Source organism: Macrotis lagotis, chromosome 5 (assembly GCF_037893015.1).
Source record: "Macrotis lagotis isolate mMagLag1 chromosome 5, bilby.v1.9.chrom.fasta, whole genome shotgun sequence".
Classification (NCBI taxonomy): Eukaryota; Metazoa; Chordata; class Mammalia; order Peramelemorphia; family Peramelidae; genus Macrotis; species Macrotis lagotis.
In genome coordinates, this window is record NC_133662.1 from 232,038,984 (window position 1) to 232,062,414 (window position 23,431).

Genomic DNA, 23,431 nt, shown 5'->3' on the forward strand with positions numbered 1-23,431 from the left:
CTCATACTTTGACAGAAGCCAAGTGGGAAAGCCAGGAAGGAATGGATGCATTTCAAGAACTTACTGATGCTTTAGTGGATAGAATGATGACTATGAAGTCAGGCAGGCTCATCTTCCTAAGATATAATGTGACCTCAGACACTTGCTAGTTGTGTGAATTTTACCAAGTCACCTCATGAGAAATAAAATAAAGGAAAGAGAAAAAAATGTGTTTCAGTCTGTGTTCTGATACCATCAGCTCTGTCTCAGGTGGATCACATTCTTTATGATAAGTCCATCATAAAAGTTACTTCCATATTTTTCCACTGTTGCTGTTGCTGATTGTAGTTCCCATCCATGGGCTTGTTAACATGCTGCCATGTTCACATGTCATGTTCATATACTTCTTCTGAATGAAGTAAATAGAAATTGAAAAGAGCTGATGAAATGACTGGAGTACTGTCAGTGAAAACAAATTCTAATAACTGGAAAATACTGATCATTGTTATAAGGAAATGTTTCAACAGAAACCTGAGGATGAAGGATATTCCCCAACTTGTGATAGACTAGAGATGCCAAATGAGGCAGACATTTTCAGCTCTGGTCAACACGTGTTTTCTTTGAGTATGTACAATCTGTTATATAGGATGAGTTCTATGGGGCAACTGACTATAATGTAAAAATAGAAGAAAGAAGAGCAACAATAAAAAGTCGAGGGAAGAAAAATTCTAGAAGGGGAGAGAAGCAAGGAAGGGAGTTGATTTACCAATATGACAAACTTAATCTAAATCACTAAACCACCAAACTATATACAGGAGACATTCACAGGTTCTTAAATCCTCCTCTTTTCTGTTCTTCATGCATTGAGCTGTTTTTATTTGTTGATATTTTTATAATAAAAAAGAATAAATTAATAATGTGTGAGAGTCATGGCAATTTAGGAAACTCTCTGACAAGTTTGAATATCATTTTTTTCTGGTCAGTGGTTCGGTTTGTCTTCATATAGGTTTGTCTATGGTTCTTCTCTGGACTCAGAATTTCCTCTTCTTCCCTGTGTTGAGAATCCTAAGTCACGCTTTCTTCTTCAGTGTCCTTCTACATGAACTGAGTCACATGAGACATAGGGAGATGCAAGGAAGTATGGAGACCCACTATGGAAATGCCAAAAGAAAATGTCCTCAAAAAGTTGGAGAATTAAAAATTCAATCAGATAGTAAATCCACCAAAATATCTTAGACTCCCATGGAAGACTAGAGCTGTGGGAGAAGAAGGAGGCAAAAAAAGAAAGAAATGGGCCATATTCATTATATTCTACTATCCCTAGGAGGAAAAAAGAAGAAACCAGATGGGATGGGTTTTTCAGTATTCTGTCATATCAGTAGCAAATGAGGATTTCTTTTTTATATGAATTTCAGAGCAATATGAGAATCTTACCCAGATGTCTAGTCAGGACAGATTCAGTGGATTCCCTGCTCTTTTCCCCTCCAATACAGGGGGCATGGGGCAATATTGAAAGTGAACTGGAGGAACTGAGGTACAATCTCTGCCCCTGACTTTTTTTTAGGTTTTTGCAAGGCAAATGGGGTTAAGTGGCTTGCCCAAGGCCACACAGCTAGGTAATTATTAAGTGTCTGAGGTCAGATTTGAACCCAGGTACTCCTGACTCCATGGCTGGTGCTTTATCCACTGCACCACCTAGCTGCCCCTGTCCCTGACTTTCACTAGTAAGCAAGGTATCCCTGGAAATGTTACCCAGTTATCTTCATCCTTCATCATTTCCTTTCCTAATGCTTTAAATTCCCTTAGTTTGATATTTTTCTGCTTCTTTTTAAAATCTTCAGGCAAGATGTGACAAAATTATGGGGCAGAATCCCATGGACAATGAGACAACAAGAGATGACAGTAAAAGACATTCAGAAAAGAATGGTACAAAATATCCATGGGCAAAAATGAAATTATATTGTAAAAGGAAATCAAAGAAGGTACAGGTATATTTTGGGATTTCTCTGTTTTTCCCGGGGTTATTTTGAAAGCCTCTTAATTCTTCAGGAGAGAACAGGATTACTTCACTTTCATTCCCTGTGGGGACTATTCCAGCCCAGTCATAGAGCCGACACTATACTGGTATTCAAAGTATAGAACAATATTGGAACCTGGCCATGGATTCTTCCTAGCTCTATACTCATGGGAAAATCAATAATGTCTCAGAGTCTGAATTTCCTTTTCCATCAAATGAGTATAATACTCCTTGCTATTTCCCATGTGTTGTTGAGAGGCCTTTGTTGACATCAAAATCTCCTAAGAATGGGAGTTATGGAGTAAACTATCAAGAATTTGGAGTTCAGAGGAACCAGAGAGGTTGTGAAGTCCAATATGGATTCATTTTCTTTCTCAATCCCTTTCAAATATCTTTTAGAATTTCATTTCCCCAGGTTACCTGGCATCAGGCAGGGCAGGAAGAATGGTAACATTGCCCTCCCTCAACCATCACTATCCAAAAAAAAAGAATAATAAACAACCTTTCTCTCAAAACATGTTCTACTGTTATCTCATGTCAGATTCAAGGCAGCCTTAAGGGATAATTAGGAGGGAAAGGTTGAATGAATTGTCTCAGATCATACAGCCAATGCATTGGCAGGGGCCAAGTGGGAATGCCAAGGAAGACTGGATGCATTTCAAGAACTCATGCTTTAGTGGGTAGAATGCTGGGTGTGAAGTAAGGCAGGTTCATCTTCCTAAGTTAAAATATGACCTCAGACACTTACTACTTATAGGGACTTTAGCAAGCCACCTATCCCTGTTGCCTCCTTTTCCTTATCCAATGAAACAAATAGCAGTCTACTCCTTTATTGCTTCAAGAAAACACCAAATCGGGTCACAAAGAATTAGACATGATTGAATTGCCTAAATGACAAGAACCAAAATCCTCACTACCACATTCTTTGTGTAAATAAATTCATGGAAGAGGGAGCCCACCACAACTTAATGGGAGTCCATTTCCACTTTAGAAAGTTAAAATTGTTAAGAAGCTTTACCTAATGCCAGACCTCAAATCTGTTCCTTGTCTTTGGTTCTTCTACCCTTGGGTCTCAGAGAGCTCAAATCTCAACGTTTGCAAAGGAAGACTATCCAGTCTTTGAAAAGAGAAATCGTGATTGATGTGGCTCTTTTCTTCTCCCTACTGAACATCCCTAATTCCTTCAAGTCATCCTCTTGTGACTCTATAATACTTCATATCCCTGGTTGCCATCCTCAGAAAATTCTCCAGCTTCTCAGTTTTTCTTAAACTGTGGATACCTAGCCTGACCATAAGACTTCCTGAAGGTTCTTACTAGCCTAGACCAGTAGAAATAAGTCCTCTTATGAGCAGAACCAGAAAAACATTGTACACACTAATAATGTGATGATCAACCTTGATGGACTTGCTCATTCCATCAGTGCAGCAACTAGGGACAATTTGGAGCTATCTGCAATGGAGAATACCATCTGTATCCAGAGAAAGAATTGTGGACTTTGAACAAAAACCAAAGACTATTACCTTCAAATTAGGAAAAAAAACCCAATATCTTATTATGTAATTTTGCTATCTCATACTTTATTTTTCTTCCTTAAGGATATGGTTTCTCTCTCAACACATTCAACTGAGATCAATGTATACCATGGAAACAATGTAAAGACTACCAGAATGCCTTCTGTGGTGGTGGGGAAGCAAGAATGGGGGAAAAATTGTAAAACAAAATAAATAAAATCTTTCTAAAAAAAAAGAAATACGTCCTCTTTATTCCTTGATGTTAGATTCTATACATTGAAGAAAGCGGGATATTTGGAAACCCCATCAAACTGCTAAAAGTGAGATGGCAGGAGCAGCTAGGTGGTGCAGTGGATGGCCATGGAGTCAGAAGTACCTTGGTTCAAAACCAACCTCTGACACTTAATAATTACCTAGCTGTGTGGCCTTGGGCAAGCCACTTAACCCCATTGCCTTGAAAAATCTAAAAAAAAAGTGAGATGGCAGTCTACTGAAAACACAGGGCTTTTACAGAAACTTGTTGTTCAATGATGCTATCCCAGTCTAGTATGATAAGAGCAGAACTTCCTTGCTTGAACCCCATCTTCTCAAAGAACAATGAAACCAAAACAAAAACGTTCAGCTTTTAAATGCTTTATTCTGCAATCTTTATGCTGCAGAAGGTCGGGGAAATCCAACAGACCTAAAAAACTCGAAGGAAGAAGGCAACAGGTATCATGCAGAAGTGTAAATAATGAAAACAAATGCTGAAAGTAGACACAAAATAATTTGTATCAGTTGAATCACAGAAGTTAGAAAGAATTATAATGGGGAAGAGAATCTCCAGAAGGCTGGAGTCTGGGAAGACTGAATCCAACTTCATCCATTCCCCTTTACGATTCATTGATCAAGATCCCAGAGCACCTCTATTCAGCTCCAAGTCTTCCACATAGCTCTGAACCCAGGCATCATTGGGGTTGACACCCACCTTCTAGCCTCTTTTTAGTCAATAACCTGAAGATGAAGAGAAGGAAAGATGAGAGGTCAAAGAAGGAGAGAAGTTCCTCTCTGTTCTCCCCATGTTTAGGAGTGACTATTCCATCCCCTCTCTGGAGGGTCTTAAGGGAGAAGATTCACCTCTAGCAATTTCTGTCAGATCTTTCTGAGTCATTCAGGTTCTCCCTAAAGCCCTTTCCAATGATGAGACTTTCAAAAAGCCTCACCTCCTGTTGCTTTTATTTCTACCTCCCCTTTGGGTGAATGGCAACCCCCTTTACTCCATGGAGAACCTAATGTTTCCTGTGGATTACTTGTGAGACTTCTTTTCCTTGTAAACAGAATTTCCCCTGACTTTTTTGATTCATCCATTTGAGTAAGTTGCCCAATGACCCTGTTTCCTCTTGCCATCCTCTATCCTTTTATCCCCTCAGAAGAGATTCAGTATGAAGATACTCACACCATACATGGCTAGGAACATATTCTGATGGTTGCATAATAATCTATTACAAGTTTTCTGGGGAACTGTTGGCCAATATAGCAGAAACAGTGGGTGGTGAGGGTCAGAACCTACTGAAAAGAAAAGGGAGGCATGAGATTAGTAAGATCATCTGTTCCTGCCTTACCTTCCTTTGCTGCAGACTCTATGCCCTTATTTACTCTTTCCTAGACTCAATGGAGATGTTATGCCTCATGTCTCCCTTACTCTGCTTCCCTCATTCTTATTGTTTCTGGTGGAGGATCTTCCTTGTGCTGTGGTCTTTGTGAGGAGAGAGAGCTTGGAAGAACACAACACAAGGAAGAGACTGGAGGTCTATGCCTTTGTCTCCTGCTTGGGCCCTCTTTTTTATAGGGGTTTCTGGGGGTGCTCAGGGAGGAAAAAAAGAATATAAAAGGAATGGACATCTTGTGCAGATCTGATGTCATGGTAGGAGTTTTAAACTAAAACTGAGTCCCGGAATCTATGGCTGTTACCAATAACAGAAGTTCTTTCCCTTCCTCCTATCATGGGAGAGAGGGGAGAGGGAATGGAGAGAGAAGTACATATGTGGTAGGATGGCAAGTGTATTAGGAGGAAGAAGTGAACCTGAGTTAGTATCAGAGACAGTTGAAACAATGAAAAACAAATAGGAAAGAGAATTGTGTTGACCATTGCTTTGGACGACGAGTTAACATGACCTTCATACCACATTGAAATCATAAATTCCTTGACTCTATGATACTAGGGTGCTTTAGTTCAATACTTTCATTTTCTAGGTAAAAAAAAACAGTTGTCCAGAGAGAAGTGCTCTGTCCAAGGTCATAAGAGTAGTCAGAAGCAGTTGTTAGACATGTTCCCAGGTCCATTAGCTTCACATCTTTACGTTCCTAGAGAATGATCAACACAGAGGAACCACCTAGGGCTATTTAATAAGGGTACTCTTGAGCAATTTTTGGGCAAATGAGCAGGTCCATGAAATGAAGACTTCTGATCTTGGTTCAACTCTTCTGCTTTGTTGTGCATAGATTTTAACACCTTATACTGTATATTTCAAGGATTTAAAAGATTTTGACATTGATTATCCCATCTTCATGAAATCCGTATGAAGCAATAAGACTTGGGATTCTTATTAATCTATTTATGAGTCTTGTCATAGAATGAATAGAATCCTAAGCTTTAAGTAAGTAAGACTTACGTTCAAGTCCCATCTCTGAAACTTCAATCTCACAGTGTCCCAGCCAACACTCCATCAGATGATTTGAAGAATCTCTCTCTCTCTCTCTCTCTCTCTCTCTCTCTCTCTCTCTCTCTCTCTCTCTCTCTCTCTCCATATATATATATATATATATATATATACATATATATATTATATATATATGGTTGATGGCTTGTCAAAATTTTAATAATCAAGAAGTGATAGATTCAGAATTCAGTCTTAGTCCTTCTGACTTCAGGCAAAGTTTTACACAATTCTGGGGCATAGGAGAGGAGGTAATAAAGTTCAGGGGAAAAGTTTAGGTATGAAAAAATAAATAGAATTATGGAACATTTTAAAGCATGCAAATATCATATATCACAATCACATTCTTTTTTATTCAGTGGAAATAAAAATCATTTTAAAGAAGAGAAAGATTTACATGGGTGGGAATATAATGTTCTAACTATGGACTCAAAAGTAGGGTAGGAGATGCATTTCCTTCATTTTTCCTGAAATTTGTTTGAGATGTATCTTTCCTATCCAAATCTGAAGTGAGTAGACCTGGGACCAGATTCAGGATTTGCCTTATAGAGTGACTTTGAACAAGGCTTCTCTCTTTGAGTGACATTTTCTTTACTTGTAAAAGCAGGAGTTTGGATGAGAAAACTGAGGGCCTTTTTTAAATCAACAGTCCTAAGAGCTAGTAGTTATGATATCAAAGTGGTATGAAGGTCATGCTGTATACTTTTTCAGATACGAGGTGACCATAACTCTCCTTCCTATTGGCTTTTGTATTTGTTACATCGGTGTCCATCTAAAGTTTATCACTTCTCCTTCAACATCCTTGATTCTGCACTATGTTCACATTTCTCCTCTTTCCATGTTTTCTCCTCTTTCCCCCATGATGAAAGTACACTAAGGAATAAATCTTCAGCCCTTGACACATTTCCTGAACTTCTTTTTCAATTTCCATACCCCACGGCAACGCATACAGCTTCTTAGATTTTATGACGTGAAAACATTTTGGGTTTCATTGGTCTAAGTTTGATTTTCTTCTGGCTACTTTCCAGTTTTTCTTGTCAGAGTTGATCATAAACAGAATGCTGATCCAAGTGAATGATTTTGGGGGGTTTGCTAAAGATTTTGCTGCCACATTCCCTTGTTTCTATTTCTGACTGAAGTAAACAGAACCTGTAGAAGAGCTAATGAAATAACTGGAGACTGTTGTTGTTAATTGTCCTTTCTCCAAGAAGATCATAACAACAGGAAGGGGATGACATGACTTGCAAGTGAATTGGATTTCAGTGAGGGAGACTGTGCAAAGTCACCAGACTGACTTTATCCTCTGAAGTCATCCAGGTCCAGTGGCCAGATATGGATCAAGAAAACTGGAGATGGTCCCATATGCAACAGGAGACCATGGCATTTTTAAGTTAAGGTCTTTCCCGGATCACACTTTGACTAAGGCAATTCAGCAAATATGTCTAGGTAAGAAATGAGGCAAAGAAAGGTCTTTTTTACTGCATTGTAAATGAAAACAAATTTAAATGACTCGAAAATGCTGATCACTGCAACATAAGACTGAAGGTGAGGTATATTTCCCAATTTTGGATGGGAAGGTGATAAACAAGAGATGTCAAATGTGACAAACATTTTTATTTATGACTGACACTTTTTCTTTGATTATACACAATCTATAATATAGGAGAACTTCTTTGGGTCAACTTGTAGTAATCGATACATAGGAGAAATAAAAGAAAAATGAAAAGTTGAAGGGGAAAAAGAAATTCTAGAAGAGGATGCAAGCAAGAAAGGGAGTTGATTTACCATTGTGAATTGTTTTATATCTCTAAAAGCATCAAACTACATTCAGGAGTTCACAGGTTCATACACTCTCCTTTCTTCTGTTTTTGTATATTGAATTGTTTGTATTTGTTGATATTTTCATGTTCATAATAATAAAGAATAAATTAATAATGCAAAAAGGTATGGTGATTTGGGATATGCATAGTCTAACCTTGCCTTAATACAGTTTTGCATTGTAACTCTTCTCTGGATTCAGGGCTTCCTCTTCCTAAAGGTGCTGAGAATTCTACTCTCTACACCAAGTCATATAGACATAGCAAGATTCCAGGGGAAATGGGACCCAATAGAAATGTCCCAAGACCTCAAATATCTCATGTCCTTAAAAAATAGAGGATTAAAGGTTCAATACTTCTGTAAAAACACAGAAACATTTTAGTTGAGTTTCCACTAGAAGACTGGAATCCTAGAAGAGGAAAAGAAAAGAAAAGGAAAGGGACAATATTCACTATATACTCCTGAGCTAAGAATGAAGAGGGAAGAGGAAACCAGATTGGGCTTTAACATTCCATTTCACCAGTAGGAAGAAAGATGACTTCTTTTTTTCCTTTAATTTTAGACAGAAAGGAAGATCCCATCCAGATGACATCAGTTCAAATTAGGTAGATGTCCTGCCCTCTTCCCCTCCAGCACAAGTATTATAGGGTAGTATTAGGGGACTGAACTTAGAGTCAGAGATGTTAAGGTGCAAATCCTGCCCCTATACTGAGGATCAAGTAAGGTGTCCCTGGGCAAGTCACTGAATCATCCTTATTCTTTAGACAATGACCAGTTCCTTTCTGATCTTTTAAATTCCCTGAGCTTGGGGCAGCTAGGTGGTGTAGTGGAAAAAGCACTGGTCCTGGAGTCAGGAGTATCTGAGTTCAAATCCGGTCTCAGACACTTAATAATGACCTAGCTGTGTGGCCTTGGGCAAGCCACTTAACCCCATTTGCCTTGCAAAAAACCTAAAAAAAAATCCCTGAGCTTTACTGAAGTTTCTCCCTTATATTTTAAAATCTGGTTTTTTTTTAAATTTTGTTTGTGACAAACAATTGGTTCAGTGGCTTGCACAAGGTCACACAGCTAGGCAATTATTAAGTGTCTGAGGCTAGATTTGAACTCAGGTCCTCCTGACTCCAGGGCCAGTGCTCTCACTACTGCTCTACCCAGCTGCCCCTAAAATCTGCTTTTCAAGTGATAAGAGTTAGGGACATTCAGAGGAGAATGGTATAAAATATCCATTGACAAAAAATAAAAACTTTGGACTCCTCTTTTTTTTTCTGAAGTCATTTTGACAACCTCTCAATTTTTTTTGTGGTCTTTCTTCAAATATTTATTAAGTACTTTCTATGTATCAGATTAAGGTATATAGAATGACAATTCAAAGAATGATAAATTTCTATTAACAAGGAACATTTTCTAATGAAGAAAACAAATAAACAAAACATAAACATAAGTATTAAATGAATAAATACAAATAACAAAAAGTAATTAAGTACAAGTTTGTTTGGCAGGGAGAATGCTAGAATTTAAGAGAATCAGAAAAGTTTTCATGCAGAAGATGACCCCTGAGCAACACTTTCTTTTCTTTTTTTTTCTATAAATATTTTATTTGTTTTCTAATTATATACAATGATAGTTTCCACCAATCATTTTTTGCATGATTTTGAGTTTTCTTTTCTTTCTCCCTCCCTCCCTTCCCTTGAAGGCAATCTGAAATAGGCTTTACATTTGCATCCATGATAAGCATAGATCAAAATTGAACTTGTCAGAGAAGAATCAGATCTAAAAGGAGGAGAAAACCCATTAACAATGGTTAAACTACATATTACATAAGACAACTTTTAAAAATTGAAGATAATAAGCTTTGGTCTTCTGATATAGATGGCATTCTCCATCACAAGTCCCCTAAAATTGCTCCCTTGAATGAACAAGTCCATCATGATTGATCATCACTCCATATTGTTGCTAGTGTGTCCAATGTTCTTCTGGTTCTGTTGAGCAATTTTTTAAAGAAAGATTTTATTTATTTTGAATTTTACAATTTTTACCCTACTTTCAACCTCTCAATTCTTAAAGATAGAACAGGATTACTTCATTCTCATTCTCTGTGGAGACCATTCTGTTCCAGCCTGGTAGAGTACACAGGATGCTAGTATTCGATGTTTAGAGCAGTGTTGGAACTTGCCTTAAAAATTCCTCTGACTCTATGCCCATGGGAAGATCAATTAATTTCTCAGTCTCAGTTTCCTTATATATCAAATGAAGATATAATATACCTCCCCATTTCCCAAAGGTTGTTAAGAGAACAGAACAGTCAGTACTTTAATGATGTCAAGACTCCCTAAGAATGAGATTTCTAGAGTAGAGGATCAAGGATTTGGAGCTGGGAGGAACTAAAGAGGGCCTGAATTTCAACATGGTCTCATTATCCTTCCCAATCCCTTTTATTTCTCCCTTGGGATTTCATCTCCCCAGCAACTCTGGGTTATAGGCAGTGGAAAGAGAAGGGTAACATTGTCCACCACCACTAACTAATAAAAATCCACTTTTCTTAATAAAACTCTTTGTAGTTTAAAGAGGATTTCTTTTTCTTTTTCTTTCTTTCTTTCTTTTTTGTTTTTTGGTTTTTACAAGACAATGGGTTTAAGTGACTTGTCCAGTAATTACTGGGCAGCTAGGCATTGCCCAGCTAGGTAATTACTAAGTGTCAAAACCTGAATTTGAACTCAGGTGGTCCTGACTCCAGGGCCACTCTCAATGAGCCACCTAGCTGCCCCCTTAAAGAGAATTTCTTTGGGGCAACGGAAAATAATGCAAAAATAGGAGCAATGAAGGAAAGAAGAGAAGCAAAGAAGGGAATTGATTTACTGTTTTGATAAACTTAATCTAAATCACCAAATTATTTTCAGGAGAACTTCACGAGTTCATAACCCTCCTTTTTCTCTTTATATATATATATATATATATATATATATATATATATATATATATATATATATGTGTGTGTGTGTGTGTGTGTGTGTGTGTATGAAGAGAGAGGTTCATATTTGTTAATATTTCAATATTCATAATAAAAAAGAATAAATTAATAATGTGTGAGTATCATGGCAATTTATGAGATGCCATAACCCATTGGATACCACATTCTTCTACACAGTGTTTGGGTTTGTAGAACCAAATCTTGCCTTAATATAGATTTTTCCTTTGTTCTTCTCTGAACTTCTCTTCCTCCCTGCTCTGCCACTCTTTCTTCCTCAATATTCTACTATCTGAACTGAATCACATGGAACACAGGGAGATCCCATGGGGACCCAATATGAAAATGCCACAAGAGAATGTCCCCAAAATTTGAAGAATTAAAAATTCAATCCTACAGTAAAGTCACCAAAATATGCTAGTCAGACTTCCCCTAGAGGACTGGAGCCCTGAGAAAGGAAGGGAAAAAAAGAAGGAAATGGGCTATATTCACCATATTCTCCTGACCCTATAAGGAAAAAAAGAAGAAGGGGTTTTAGCATTCTGTCATATCAGTAGAAAAAAAATTGAAAACTTCTTTTTCCCATTTTCAGACAGAAATGAGAATCTCACTCAAATGACAAGTCAGGACAGGTTCAGTGGATGCCCTGCTCTTTTCCCCCATCAGCACAGGAAGTATAGAGTAATGTTGAGGGGGATGAATTTAGAGGGGTTGAGGTACAACCCCTGAATATTGACTTGCAAGCAGGATGTCCTTGGGCAAGTCACCCAGTCATCTTCCTTTAGACACTGACTATTTCCTTTCCTAATATTTTAAATTCCCTGAGTTTTGCCATTTTTTCCTCTTCTTTTTACAATCTTTTTTTTTCAAAGAACAATGGTAAGAGACAATCAGAAGTAAATGACAGGGGTGGGTAGGTGGTGTAGTGGATAAAGCACTGGCCTTGGAGTCAGGAGTACCTAGGTTCAAATCTGGCCTCAGACATTTAATAATGACCTAGCTGTGTGGCCTTGGGCAAGCCACTTAACCCCATTTGCCTTGCAAAAACCTAAAAAAATAAAAAAAAGAAAGAAATGACAGAAAATTAAATTATAATAGGAGAATAAGAAAAGTAGGGGGCTTCTCTCTTTTTTTTTTCCTAGAGTCATTTTGAGAGTCTCTCAATTCTTGGGGATTGATTCATTCTCATTCCCTGTGGGGACCATTCAGCCTAATCTGGTACAGTAGACAGTATACCGGTATTCAAGAGAGCAATGTTGGAACGCTGTTGTAGTCTCTTCCTAGCCGTATACTCATGCGAAAATCAATTAATCTCTGAGTCTAACATTGATTACCCCATATCATCTGCAAAAACTTTATGAAACAATCAGACTTGGTTTTTTTTTATTTTTAGTCTGTTTATAAGTATTTATATAGCGTGGATAAAAAGTCATCAACTTCAAATAAGTAAGACCTGGGTTCAAGTCCTGAATTTGAAACTTATTAGTGCTGCACAAGGGCAGACAGAAGTGTGACACTGTCCACCAACAGCCATCATTACCTAATTAAAAAAACACAAGGAATAAAAAACAACCTTTTCCTAATTTAAACCCTTTACTCTTTTAAAAATCTATATTTCCCTATATTTCCCATAATCTATTTCCCCTGTTATCTTAAAGCAGCTTTAATGCATAACCAAGAGAATAAGTTTGAAAAAATTGCCTAGGATCACCCAGCTTGTCAGAGAACAAGTGGGAAGGCCAAGGAGGCTTGAATGGATTTCAGGAATTTACATCGTATTAATGTATAAAATACTGCACCTAAAGTCAAGAAAACTCATGTTCCTAACTTCATTGCTGGTCTCAAACACTTTCTAGCTGTGTGAACCTAGGCAAGTCACCTAACCCTGTGACCTCAGTTTTTTCATCTGTCAAATGAATTGAAGGAGGAAATAGCAAACAACTATAGGGTCTCAGCCAAGATAACTCCAAAGGGGTTCCAAAGAATCATAAATAACTGAAATTACTGAACAAGAGCAACTAAAACATAGTCATCTATTCCAAAAAGTGACTGAAAAAATCCCCAGTATATTATCATTTGTAGGTGGTCAGCTAACCACTGCTCAGAGACCTCCATGGGAGAGGGAACCTAACACAACTTGATGTAGTCTGTTCCATTTAAAATGGCTATAATTGTTGAACAGTTTTTCCCAACATCACTCCCAAATTTAGGTCCTTACAAATTCCATCACTTGTCCTTATTCAATCCTTAGTCCCTAGAGAGAACAAATCACAATGCTTCCAATCCTGGAAAAGAGAAATCATGTCTGATGTTTCTCTTTTCTTCTGACCATCTCTAGATCCTTCAAATCATGCTCTTCTGACTCTGGCACTTCACATCCTTGGATACCTTCCTCTATACGTTATTCACCTTCTCAAACTTCTTGCAAACTGTGGACTACTCTTAGAAGTTTGTTTCACAACATAGATGAGGGGTTTTTGTCACTCTGCTGACTCAAAATGAGATGGCAGTTCACTGAACTCATAAGAGTTTTTATAGAACCCTTTATATGAAAAAAGAAGCCTTATCCCCAAAGAACATTGAAACCACAAGAAAAAGATACAATTTTCAAAACTTTTATTCTGAAATATTTGTGCTACAGAAGGTCATGGAATCCAGCACATGATACATAGGACTCTAAGAAAGAGAGTCCAGGATACTGATAGAGCTTCCCATAGGGAACAATTGTCTTCCAAGAGTGCAAATAGCAAGTACAAATATGCAAAGTGGACACCAAATAATTTATATTAATTAAATATCAGATAGAAATAAATTACATTGGGGAAAAGGATCTCAGGAAGGCTGGAGTCTGGGCATATTGCACTGACTATGGAATTTCTCAGAGCAGCCCATTTCACTTTAAGATTCAATGTCCAAGGCCATGGGTTCCTCAATTCAACTCCAGGTCTTCTACATAATTCTGAACCCAGGCATCACTGGGGTTGGCACATATATACCGGCCTCTTTTGGTCTGGAACCTGGGGAAGGAGAGAAGGAGAGATAAGAAATCAAGGATGGAAAGATGTTCCTCTATGCTCCCCCATGTCCAGCCTTGACCACTTCCTGTACATCTCTATAAGAATTAAGGGACAATGCTCAACTCTGACAGCATTGTTAAAGGCCTCTAAATCCATCAGGATCTTTCTAAAGTCCTGTCACATAGGGAATCAGTTTGACATAAATTCCTGTTGCTTCTGTTTCTCCCTCTCTTTTGGGTGAGCAGGTCCCCCTCTGCTCCAGGGAGTCCCCAACGTTTGCCAAGGATTACTTGTGGGACAACTTTCCTTTATAACTAGAACTTCCCCTTTGAGGCCAGATTTTTAATCTCAACAAATTGCCCAATGCTTCCATTTCCTCTTGCTATCCTGTATCCGCTCAAGAGATTGAATGGGTAAGATACTCACACCACAGCTGGCTGGGAACACTGGCTGCTGGTCTCATAATAGTCTATCACAAATTTTCTTGCAATCTGTTGGCTGACATAGGAGAAGCAGCAGGAGGTAGGAGGGTCAGAACCCACTGAGAAGAAAGGGGAAACAAGAGATTAATAAGGTTAAATATTTACATAATATATATTCTTATATATAGTTGCATATATTACATGTATATATGAATCTTGGTAGGTATATATAATGTGTATATTACAGAATATGTGTGTACATAGCATATAAATATTATAGATTATATACAAGATATATTCCTTATCTGCTGATCCCTCATGTCCCCTATACCCCAATTCCCTCCAAAATCAGGTGTGATTCTCATTGTGTCTATAGGAAGATCAGACCCACTGTTCTCATTGACGACTCCCAAGTGAGAATAAGGCTGGGGGGCTCAGATGTTTCAAGTGACTTTTCAATCTAATTTTAGTCTCTTGTCAAGGAAGCCACATACTCAAGGTCATATGGGTAATTAGTGGAAGAGCCAGCATGAAAATTTAGTTAGATGTAAAATCTAATCTGGTCCTCCTGTCCCTTTGTCCTGTCTCCATCTAACCTTTAACCATCATATAGGATCAAGGTCATGTTAATACGTCCTAGCCCAGAAGGCATAGATATCCTTCCCATGCCTGCTCCAGACCCTTCCTTCAGTGATCCCTTCCCTCCCTGTAACAGATCTCTGTGGTCACAGACACAGAAGACAAGAGGAAATTCACTTACTTGGTGCAGACGATGCCAGAGAGCTGAAGGCCATGACCATGAGGATGGAGAGGGCAACCACAGAAACCTTCATGATCTTGAAAGGCAAGAACCTGGAGGAGCAGAACACCAGCTGTGTGAATCTGGAGGTCTGTGCCTCTCTCTCGTGCTTAAATCCTCTTTTTATAGGGGTTTCTGGGAGTTCCCAGAGATAAAAAAGGAACCTAAATGGAGTGGAAATTCTGGTGGAGATCTGATGTCATGGTATCAATTTGAAACTAAAATTGAGCCCAGGAAATGTAATACTGGTGTCAAGAACTGAAGTTCTCTCTGCCAGTGTAGTTTCATCATGGGTGAAAGAAGAGGGGAGATGGAGAGGGGTGTGAAAGTGGTGGGGTGGCCAAGGTGCTGAGACAGAAGTGGTGAACTTGAGCTAGCAAAAATCATAGAGTAAACATGCAAATAAAAAGAGGGAAGAGAGTTATGTCCATCATCACTTTGAAGGAATAGGGAAGGAACATGATCTTCACGTTGCTTTGATAAGATAACTGTCTATATCCCAGGATTATAGATTTAGATCTAAGAGACACTCATTTTTAAGCTAAATAAACCATATACCAGAGTGAAGTGACTGGTCCAAGATCATATTAATAGTCAGAAGAAGAAGATATTCTCAAATCTGAGAACTTCCAGAGGAACCCCTAGAGATGCTGAAGGACACAGATGGACAATTTTTGTACAAATGGTGGCCATGAGTGGGCCATGAAATGAGTCTTTGAGTGCTTCTTTATCTGTTTTGTTGTGTGATGATTTTATACACTTACCATTGGAATACTTTAAGGGTCAATTCATCCTTTAACATTGATTATCTCATATCACCTTCACAACAATCTTATGAAATAGACAGGGTTGATATTTTTATCTCTTGTCTATTTAGAAGATGATATAGAGTCATAGGCTTGAAGTCAGAAGACCTGGGTTCAAGTCTCAAATCTGAGGCTTATTAGCTCAGTGATTTTTTAACCTCACAATGCCTCCATCATCATCATATCATCATATTCATATGATTTATAGAATAGTTGCTATATAATTAATAGTTATTATAGATGATTTATCCAAATGTTAATAAGCAGAAAGTGAAAGAATCAGAATTCAACCTTAGGTCTTCTGACTTCAGGCAGACTTTGATGAAATTAGGGGGCACAAGTCCATGAAAGAGGAGTTGACATAATGGAGTAGTGTATGTATGAAAGAATGCTAGAATTATGAGACATATTTAAGTTCATATACACATAAAGTACATAGACCACATGTAAGTATCATGAGTGGATGCTTTTTCATCCAAACAAGATGAAATTGATGTTAAAGAAGAGAAAACAAGATGTTAGGGGAAGCTGGTGATGAATGAGAAGACAATGTTCTATTTAATGAATTCAGAAAAGGTGAGGTAGAACAGGCAATACCTTCAGTTCCTGAAATTTCTTTGAGATGAAGCTATAATGAGCAAACCTGGGACCAGATCCAGCCTCTGCCTCTCACTACTAGAATGACCTTGAACATGGACTGCCTTCCTGAAACCTAGTTCCTTTAGCTGCAAAAGGAGTTTGTTGGACTAGACATCTGAGGGCCCTTCTACTTCTCCATCCACAATCTTGAGATCTAGGCAGTTTTGGTGTCAAAGTACTATGATGGTCCAGTTGTATATTCATTAAAATAAAAGGTGACCATAATTCTCCTTCCTACTTAAACATTTGTTTCATCATTCTCCATTATTTTCTGTGTTATTGCTTCCCCTTCAGCATCTTAGTCACAGCAATCCAAATGCATTTTTCTTCTCTGCATCCATTTTGTTCCTTCCCCATGATGAAACTGCACTCAGAAACCAAACCTCAGCTCTTGACCCAGCCTTGAATTTCCTGCGATCCTTTTTTTAGTTTCCAACTTCCACCATGACTCATGTAGCTTCTTGTGGTATAGAGTGTACTATATTGGTCTAAACTTGATTTCTCTCTGGCTACTTTCCAGGTTTTCAAGGAGTTTTCATCACATCTTGTATGCTGACTCAAGTAACTGATTTCTTTGAGTTTGTTAAACACTCTGCCACCATGTTGACCTACTTCTGATTCTAATGAATGAAAAGACTGGTGTGTTGTCAATGAAAACAAATTCAAATGACGGGAGAATGCAAATCACTGCTATGACTAAATATTTCAGAAGACTATGGATGAGGCATATCCCCCAGCTTTTGATAGGGAGATGATAGATTAAAGATGCCAAATGAGACAGTTCTGACCAACAGATTGCTTTGTTTGATTATACACAATCTATTATATAGGAGGTCTTCTTTGGGCAAATGGTAGTAATGCAAAAATAGGAGTAATAAAGGAAAGAGGAACAATGAAAAGTTGAGAGATGAAAAGAAATTCTAGAAAGGGGTTGATTTACTATTGTGATAATCTAAACCACTAAACCACCAATCTATAGTCAGGTGAAGTTCACAAGCTCATTCTCCTTCCTCTTTTCTGTTCTTTATATATTTAGAAAGAGATATTGATCTTTTGCTATTCTTTGTTGACCTTTTAATGTTCTTAATTTAAAAAAAGATAAATTCATACTGTGTTGATAATCATGGCAATTTGAGAGATACTCTGATGTAAGTCTGGATATCCCTTTCTTATGGGTGGTGGTTAGTTCTGCAGAATCTAACTTTACCTTAAAAAAAGATTGCACTGTGGCTCTTCTCTGGGTGTAGGGCTTCCTCTTTCTCCCTTTGCTGAAAATGTCCCTCTTTCTTTCACAGTGACCTACTACCTAAATTGAGTCACATGGACATAGAGAAATCTAGGGAAATCTGGAAACTCAATATGGTAATGCCACAGGAGAAAATCCTCAAAAAGATGGAGAATGAAAGGTTTCAATTGAAGGAAAATTAGAGGTAAAGCCACAGAAATATTTTATTCGTACTTATAGAAGACTACAGCCCTGAGAAAGAGAAAATGAAAAAAGTCTGTGGTTTAGACTTCACTTTTATCAGTAGAAACAAGAGGACCTTTTCTCCCCCTGAATTTCAGATAGAAATGAGGACCCATTCACTTGAAAAATCTGGTAAATTCTGTGGATATCCTACCCTTTTTCCCTCCAGCAAAGAAAATGCGGGATGGTGGTTAGAGGGTTGAATTTAGAGTCAGAAAGGCTCAGGTGCAAATCCTTACTCTGATAGGGATCAGTAAGCAGAGTATCCCTGGGCAAGTCACCCAATCATCCCCATCCTTTAGACATTGACCCTTTCTTTTCATTATCTTTTATATTCCTCGTGTTTTGCTGAATTTTATTGTTCCTTCTTAAAAAGTTTTTTTCATTGTGTGCAAGATACATTCAGAAGTGAGGGGTATAAAATATCCATTGACAAAAATAAAATTAAGCTGTATAAAGAGAACAAGAAAATGCAGGCACATCTTTGAACTTCTCTGTTTTTTTATAAGAGATTGTTTGTTTGTGTTTGTGTGTGTGTGTGTGTGTGTGTGTGTGTGTGTGTGTGTGTGTGTGTGTGTGTTTCCCCCTAGGGTCATTATGAGAACATCTCAACTCTTAAGGACAGAAAAGGATTGATCCAATCTCATCCACTATGGGGACCATTCTACCCAGTCTGATAGAATACACAGCATGCTAGTATTCAAATCCTAGAACAATATTTGAACTGCATCCTAGCTCTTTGCTTATGGCAAAATCATTATCTTAGAGTATCAGTTTCTTCATCCATCAGATGAGGATAATTATAATACTCCTCTATTTCAAAAGGTTGTTGAGAGAAAAGCCCATCCACTGGAGACTTCAAAACCCCCTAAGAATGAGAGTTCCAGTGAAGAGGATCATGGATTTGGAGATGAAAATAACCCTGGAGGACAAGAAGTCCAGCATGAATTCATTTTATTTCTTTTTTTGTTTGTTTTTGTTTTTTTGGTTCTTTTTAGTTTTTAGTTTTTGCAAGGCAATGGGGTTAAGTGGCTTGTCCAAGGTCACACAGTTAGGCAATTATTAAGTGTCTGAGGCCAGATTTGAACTCAGGTACTCCTGACTCCAGGGCCGGTGCTCTATTCACTGCACCACCTAGCCACCCCTCGTTTTATTTCTAAATCCCTTTCATTCTCCCTTGGGATATCATCTTCCCAGTAACCCTGTGCTGCAGGCAGGGCAGGGAGAGTGGTAACACTGCCCACCCACAGCTACCACTAACTGATTTTTTAAAAAAGCAACAAAGATTAATAATCAGTCTTTGCTTCACCAAAGCTCTTTGCAGTTTAAAAAAGCATGTTCTGCTGCCCCTGTCATGCCACTTCAGCCTTAGGGCAACCTTAAAGGATAACCAGGAGAGAAAGTCTGAATGAATTTTCCCAGATCATTCAGTTAATCCTTGAAAAAGGTCAATTGGGAATGCCAAGGAGAATTGGATGCATTTCAAGAACTTATTTCTGTTTTAGTGGATAGAATGCTGGACAAGAAATCATCTTCCTAAGTTCAGTTCTGGCACCAGACACCTACTAAATTTGGCAAGTCACCTAACCCTGTCGGTTTCCTAATCTGTCAAATGATGTGGTGAAGAAAATGACAAAGGACCCCAGTATTGCTTCTAAGAAAACTTCATAAGGGGGCACAAAGAATTAGACATGACTGAACAATAATAGCAAGAACAGCATAATCATCTGCTGCAAAAAAATGACTGGAAAAAATCCTGCTATAACATTTTTTTATGGGTGGTAACCTAGGGCACTGTATAAAGGCCTCCTTGGGAAAGGAACTCACTACAGCTTCATGCAGTCCATGACATAAGGGAAAGTAATAACTTTAAAGGAATTTTTCCTAATGCCAGACCACAATGTAGTCCTTACAGATTCTACCCAATGCCTTTGTTTCTTTCCTTGGGCACAAGAGAGCACATGACCATTGCACAAATCACAACTCTTCTAAAGGACAGTTGTTCCAATCCTTGAAAACAGGAATCATGATGTGGCTCTTCTCCCCCCCCCAATGTAAATCCCTTAATTCCTTCTAAACACCTTCTTTTGATTCTAAATACATCATGTCCTACATTGGCTTCCTCTGAAAATTCTCCAGTTTCCTAAAGTTTTTTCTTAAACCGGCCAAAGGACTCCCAGCATGATTTTACCAGATCAGAACAGTAGGAACATTTCCCCTTGATTCTTGAAGGTTTGTTCTATACCTGGGCAAAGGTAGGATTTTTGGAAACCCCATCAACTGCTTCTCAAAGAGTGACAGTAGTCCAACCAACCCAACAAAACTTTTAGAGAACAATTGCTACTTAATGCTGCTATAGCAATCTAATGTGGAGCAGAGCTTCATTTCCTCAAGTCCCTCATCACCGAAGGACATTGAAACCACAGGAAAAGGATATACTTTCGAAAGTTTTTATTCTGAAATCTTTGTGCTATAGGCCATAGAATCCAGCCCTTGGACAAAACAGGCTGCTTAGAGAGGTGCCCATAGGGAACAATGGTCTTCCACAAGGGCAAATAGCAAGTACAAATACCCAAAGTGGACACAAAATAATTTACATAAATTAAATATCACAGATAAAAATAAATTATAATGAGGGAAAAAGATCTCAGGGAGACTGGAGTCTGGGCAGATTGCATCTGACTTTCGAATTTCTCAGCTTGGTCTCTATCTCTTTAAGATTCATTGTCCAAAGCCCTTGGGTCCCTCAATTCAGTTCCAGGTCTTCCAAATAGCTCTGAACCCAGGTTTCACTGGGGTTGGCACACACCTGCCGGCCTCTTTTGGTCTGGAATCTGGGAAGGGAGAGGAAGAAAGATGAGAAATCATGGACAGAAAGAGGTTCCCTCCTTGTTCAGCACTGATCACTTGCTGCTCATCTCTGGAGGTCCTTAATAGACAATCCTCAGTTCTAGCAACATCTCTTAGACCCTTCTAAATCACTGAGATTCTCTCTATAGACCTGTCCATTGGGAAGTCTCTCAAGAATCCTAATCTTTCCAAAAAATTCCTATTGCTTCTGTTTCTCCCTCTCCTTTGAGGGAACAGCTCCCACCTTGCTTCTTGTAGAACCCAAACTTTATCAGGAATCACTTCTGTGACTTCCTTTGTAACCAGGATTTCCTCTGATTTTTACCATGTTGCCCAATGGCCCCATTTGCTTTTGCCAGCCTCTCTTCCTGTATCCCCTCAGATGAGATTCAGAGGATATACTCACACCACAGCTGGCTGGGAACACAGGCTACTGGTCTCATAATAGTCTGTCACAATTTTTCTGGAGATCTGTTGACTGACATAGGAGAAGCAGCAGGAGATGGGAGGGTCAGAACCTACTGGAAAGAAAGGGAAGACATGATCTCAGGATTAGTAAGGTTATATATTGACATTTTACATTCCTTAGCTGCAGACTCTATCCCAGAGACATACTCTCTAGTAGGCACAGTGGAGATGTGACCCTTCAGGTTTCCCTTACCCTGCTTCCCTCCAGTTAAAGGTATGTTTCTCCTTCTCCCTGAAGGAGGATAAGACCTGCTGTTCCTACTGTGACAGGAGATTTATTGAGGAACTTTGAGGTAGGCAGGCTAAAATGGATCTCACAGATTTACCTAGCCCATTCCTGTCTTTTCAGGAAGTAACTTGCCAGAGGTCACACAGTAACTAGCAGTAGAACCACAATGAGAACTTAGCCAGACACAGAACTCAATCTAGTGCCCTTTCTACTCCTATGCCCTTCTCTATCTAACAATTAATGACCATAAATTGTCAATGGCTTATTAATCTCTTCCAGTCAAAAAGTCATAGCTATTTCCCCCTGTGCTTGTTCCTGACTCTCCCTTTATATTTTCTCCCTCCTCACTCTCAACAGATCTCTAGGGTCACACAAGGATCATCAACTGTCCAGGTTCTATTCAGCCTGTGACAAGAGCCTGGTTATAGCCACAGAGGGCAACAGGAAGCTCACTTACTTGGTGCAGAGGATGCCAAAGAGCTGAAGGCCATGACCATCAGAATGGAGAGGGCAACCAAAGAGACCTTCATGATGCTGAGAGGACAGAGGGCTTGAGGAACAGAGCACCAGCTAAGAGACTCTGGAGGTCTGTGCCTCAGGCTTGGATCATCTTTTTATAGGGGCTTCTGAGAGTACATGGAAAGTTGGAAGGAACCCCAAAAAGACTGGAAATTCTATGATTGCATACATATCAGGGTGGAAAGTGAAAACTGGAAAGTGAGCCCTGGAAATGTAAGACTGTTGTCAAGATCAGTTTCCTTTTGGGGGGAAAGGGGAGGGAGGATTGAGAGAGGAGAAGTGTGTCTGTGGTGGGGTGGCCAGGGTGCTATGAGGGAAGTTGTGAAATTGAGCTAGAAGCAGAGACAGATGTAACCCAGGCAAAAAAAATAGGAGAGCTTTGTTGACCATTGATTTGAAGGAATCTTCAACATCAACTTTATATTGTATTAATATAATAATTACCTTGATTATAACATTGTGCATTTAGACTCAGAAGGGATGTGGGTGATTTAGTTCAGCACTCTCATTTCCCACTTAAGACACTATGTTCATAAAAAGAAGGAAACTGTGTTTCAGAGACAAATGACTTGTCCAGGGTCACTCAGAAGCAGGTGCTGGATACGTCCCCAGGTTGATTAACTTCATATCTTCGTTCTCACGTAGAATGGTCCACATAAAGGAAATACTTAGTCTTCATCAAGGATACTCATGGACAATTGTTGTGCAAATGGTGGCCATGAGCAGGTCCATGAAATGAGGTCTCCTAGTCTTGACCCATCCTTTTCTCTGCTTTGTTGTACGATGATTTGAACACCCTGAATTTGTGTCCCTTTAAGAATATAAAATATTTTTCTTCTTCTTTTTTTGCAAGGCAAACAGGATTAAGTGGTTTGCCCAAGGCCACACAGCTAGGTAATTATTAAGTGTCTGAGGCTGGATTTGAACTCAGGTACTCCTGACTCCAAGGCTGGTGTTCTATCCACTGCACCACCTAGCTGCCCCAAGAATATAAAATAATTTGACACCACATATCTCATATCTTCTTTACTTCTTATGAAGTAGTCAGGCTAGATATTCTCAACTCTCATTTATTTATGAGCATTGAATTAGAAGGAATAGAGTCCTAGACATGAAGTCAGAAAGACCTGGGGGCAAACCCCATCTCTGAAATTTATTAGTTCAGTTATCTTTAACCTCCCAGTACCATCATCCTGATCCTGATCTTTCTTCTAGGAAAATGGTCCT

The 23,431-nt window shown here is 38.7% G+C and overlaps 2 protein-coding genes across 2 annotated transcripts; both read right to left on the minus strand.

Moving 5' to 3' along the window:
* Nucleotides 1-13,542: 13,542 nt before the first annotated feature.
* On the minus strand, nt 13,543-15,493 carry LOC141490115 (C-C motif chemokine 4-like). The gene is made up of 3 exons (XM_074190375.1): nt 15,187-15,493; nt 14,431-14,545; nt 13,543-14,004 (listed from the first exon to the last, which is right to left on the minus strand). The coding sequence occupies exons 1-3, from the start codon at nt 15,257-15,259 to the stop codon at nt 13,917-13,919; spliced, it is 276 nt and encodes a 91-aa protein (XP_074046476.1). The 5' UTR covers nt 15,260-15,493; the 3' UTR covers nt 13,543-13,916.
* A 5,141-nt stretch (nt 15,494-20,634) lies between these two features.
* Nucleotides 20,635-22,312, minus strand: LOC141490117 (C-C motif chemokine 4-like). The gene is made up of 3 exons (XM_074190377.1): nt 22,143-22,312; nt 21,395-21,509; nt 20,635-20,972 (listed from the first exon to the last, which is right to left on the minus strand). Exons 1-3 carry the CDS (start codon nt 22,213-22,215, stop codon nt 20,885-20,887), a joined length of 276 nt encoding a protein of 91 aa, XP_074046478.1. The 5' UTR covers nt 22,216-22,312; the 3' UTR covers nt 20,635-20,884.
* Nucleotides 22,313-23,431: the final 1,119 nt, after the last annotated feature.

Excerpts from the sequence above, each read along its gene's own strand:
- LOC141490115 (XM_074190375.1), bottom strand. The coding sequence starts at position 15,259 with ATGAAGGTTTCTGTGGTTGCCCTCTCCATCCTCATGGTCATGGCCTTC. Across the intron at positions 14,546-15,186 it reads TCTGGCATCGTCTGCACCAA|TGGGTTCTGACCCTCCTACC; the intron begins GTAAGTGAATTT and ends CTTTCTTCTCAG. Across the intron at positions 14,005-14,430 it reads TGTTCCCAGCCAGCTGTGGT|GTTCCAGACCAAAAGAGGCC; the intron begins GTGAGTATCTTA and ends CTCCTTCCCCAG.
- LOC141490117 (XM_074190377.1), bottom strand. The coding sequence starts at position 22,215 with ATGAAGGTCTCTTTGGTTGCCCTCTCCATTCTGATGGTCATGGCCTTC. Across the intron at positions 21,510-22,142 it reads TTTGGCATCCTCTGCACCAA|TAGGTTCTGACCCTCCCATC; the intron begins GTAAGTGAGCTT and ends CTTTCTTTCCAG. Across the intron at positions 20,973-21,394 it reads TGTTCCCAGCCAGCTGTGGT|ATTCCAGACCAAAAGAGGCC; the intron begins GTGAGTATATCC and ends CTCCCTTCCCAG.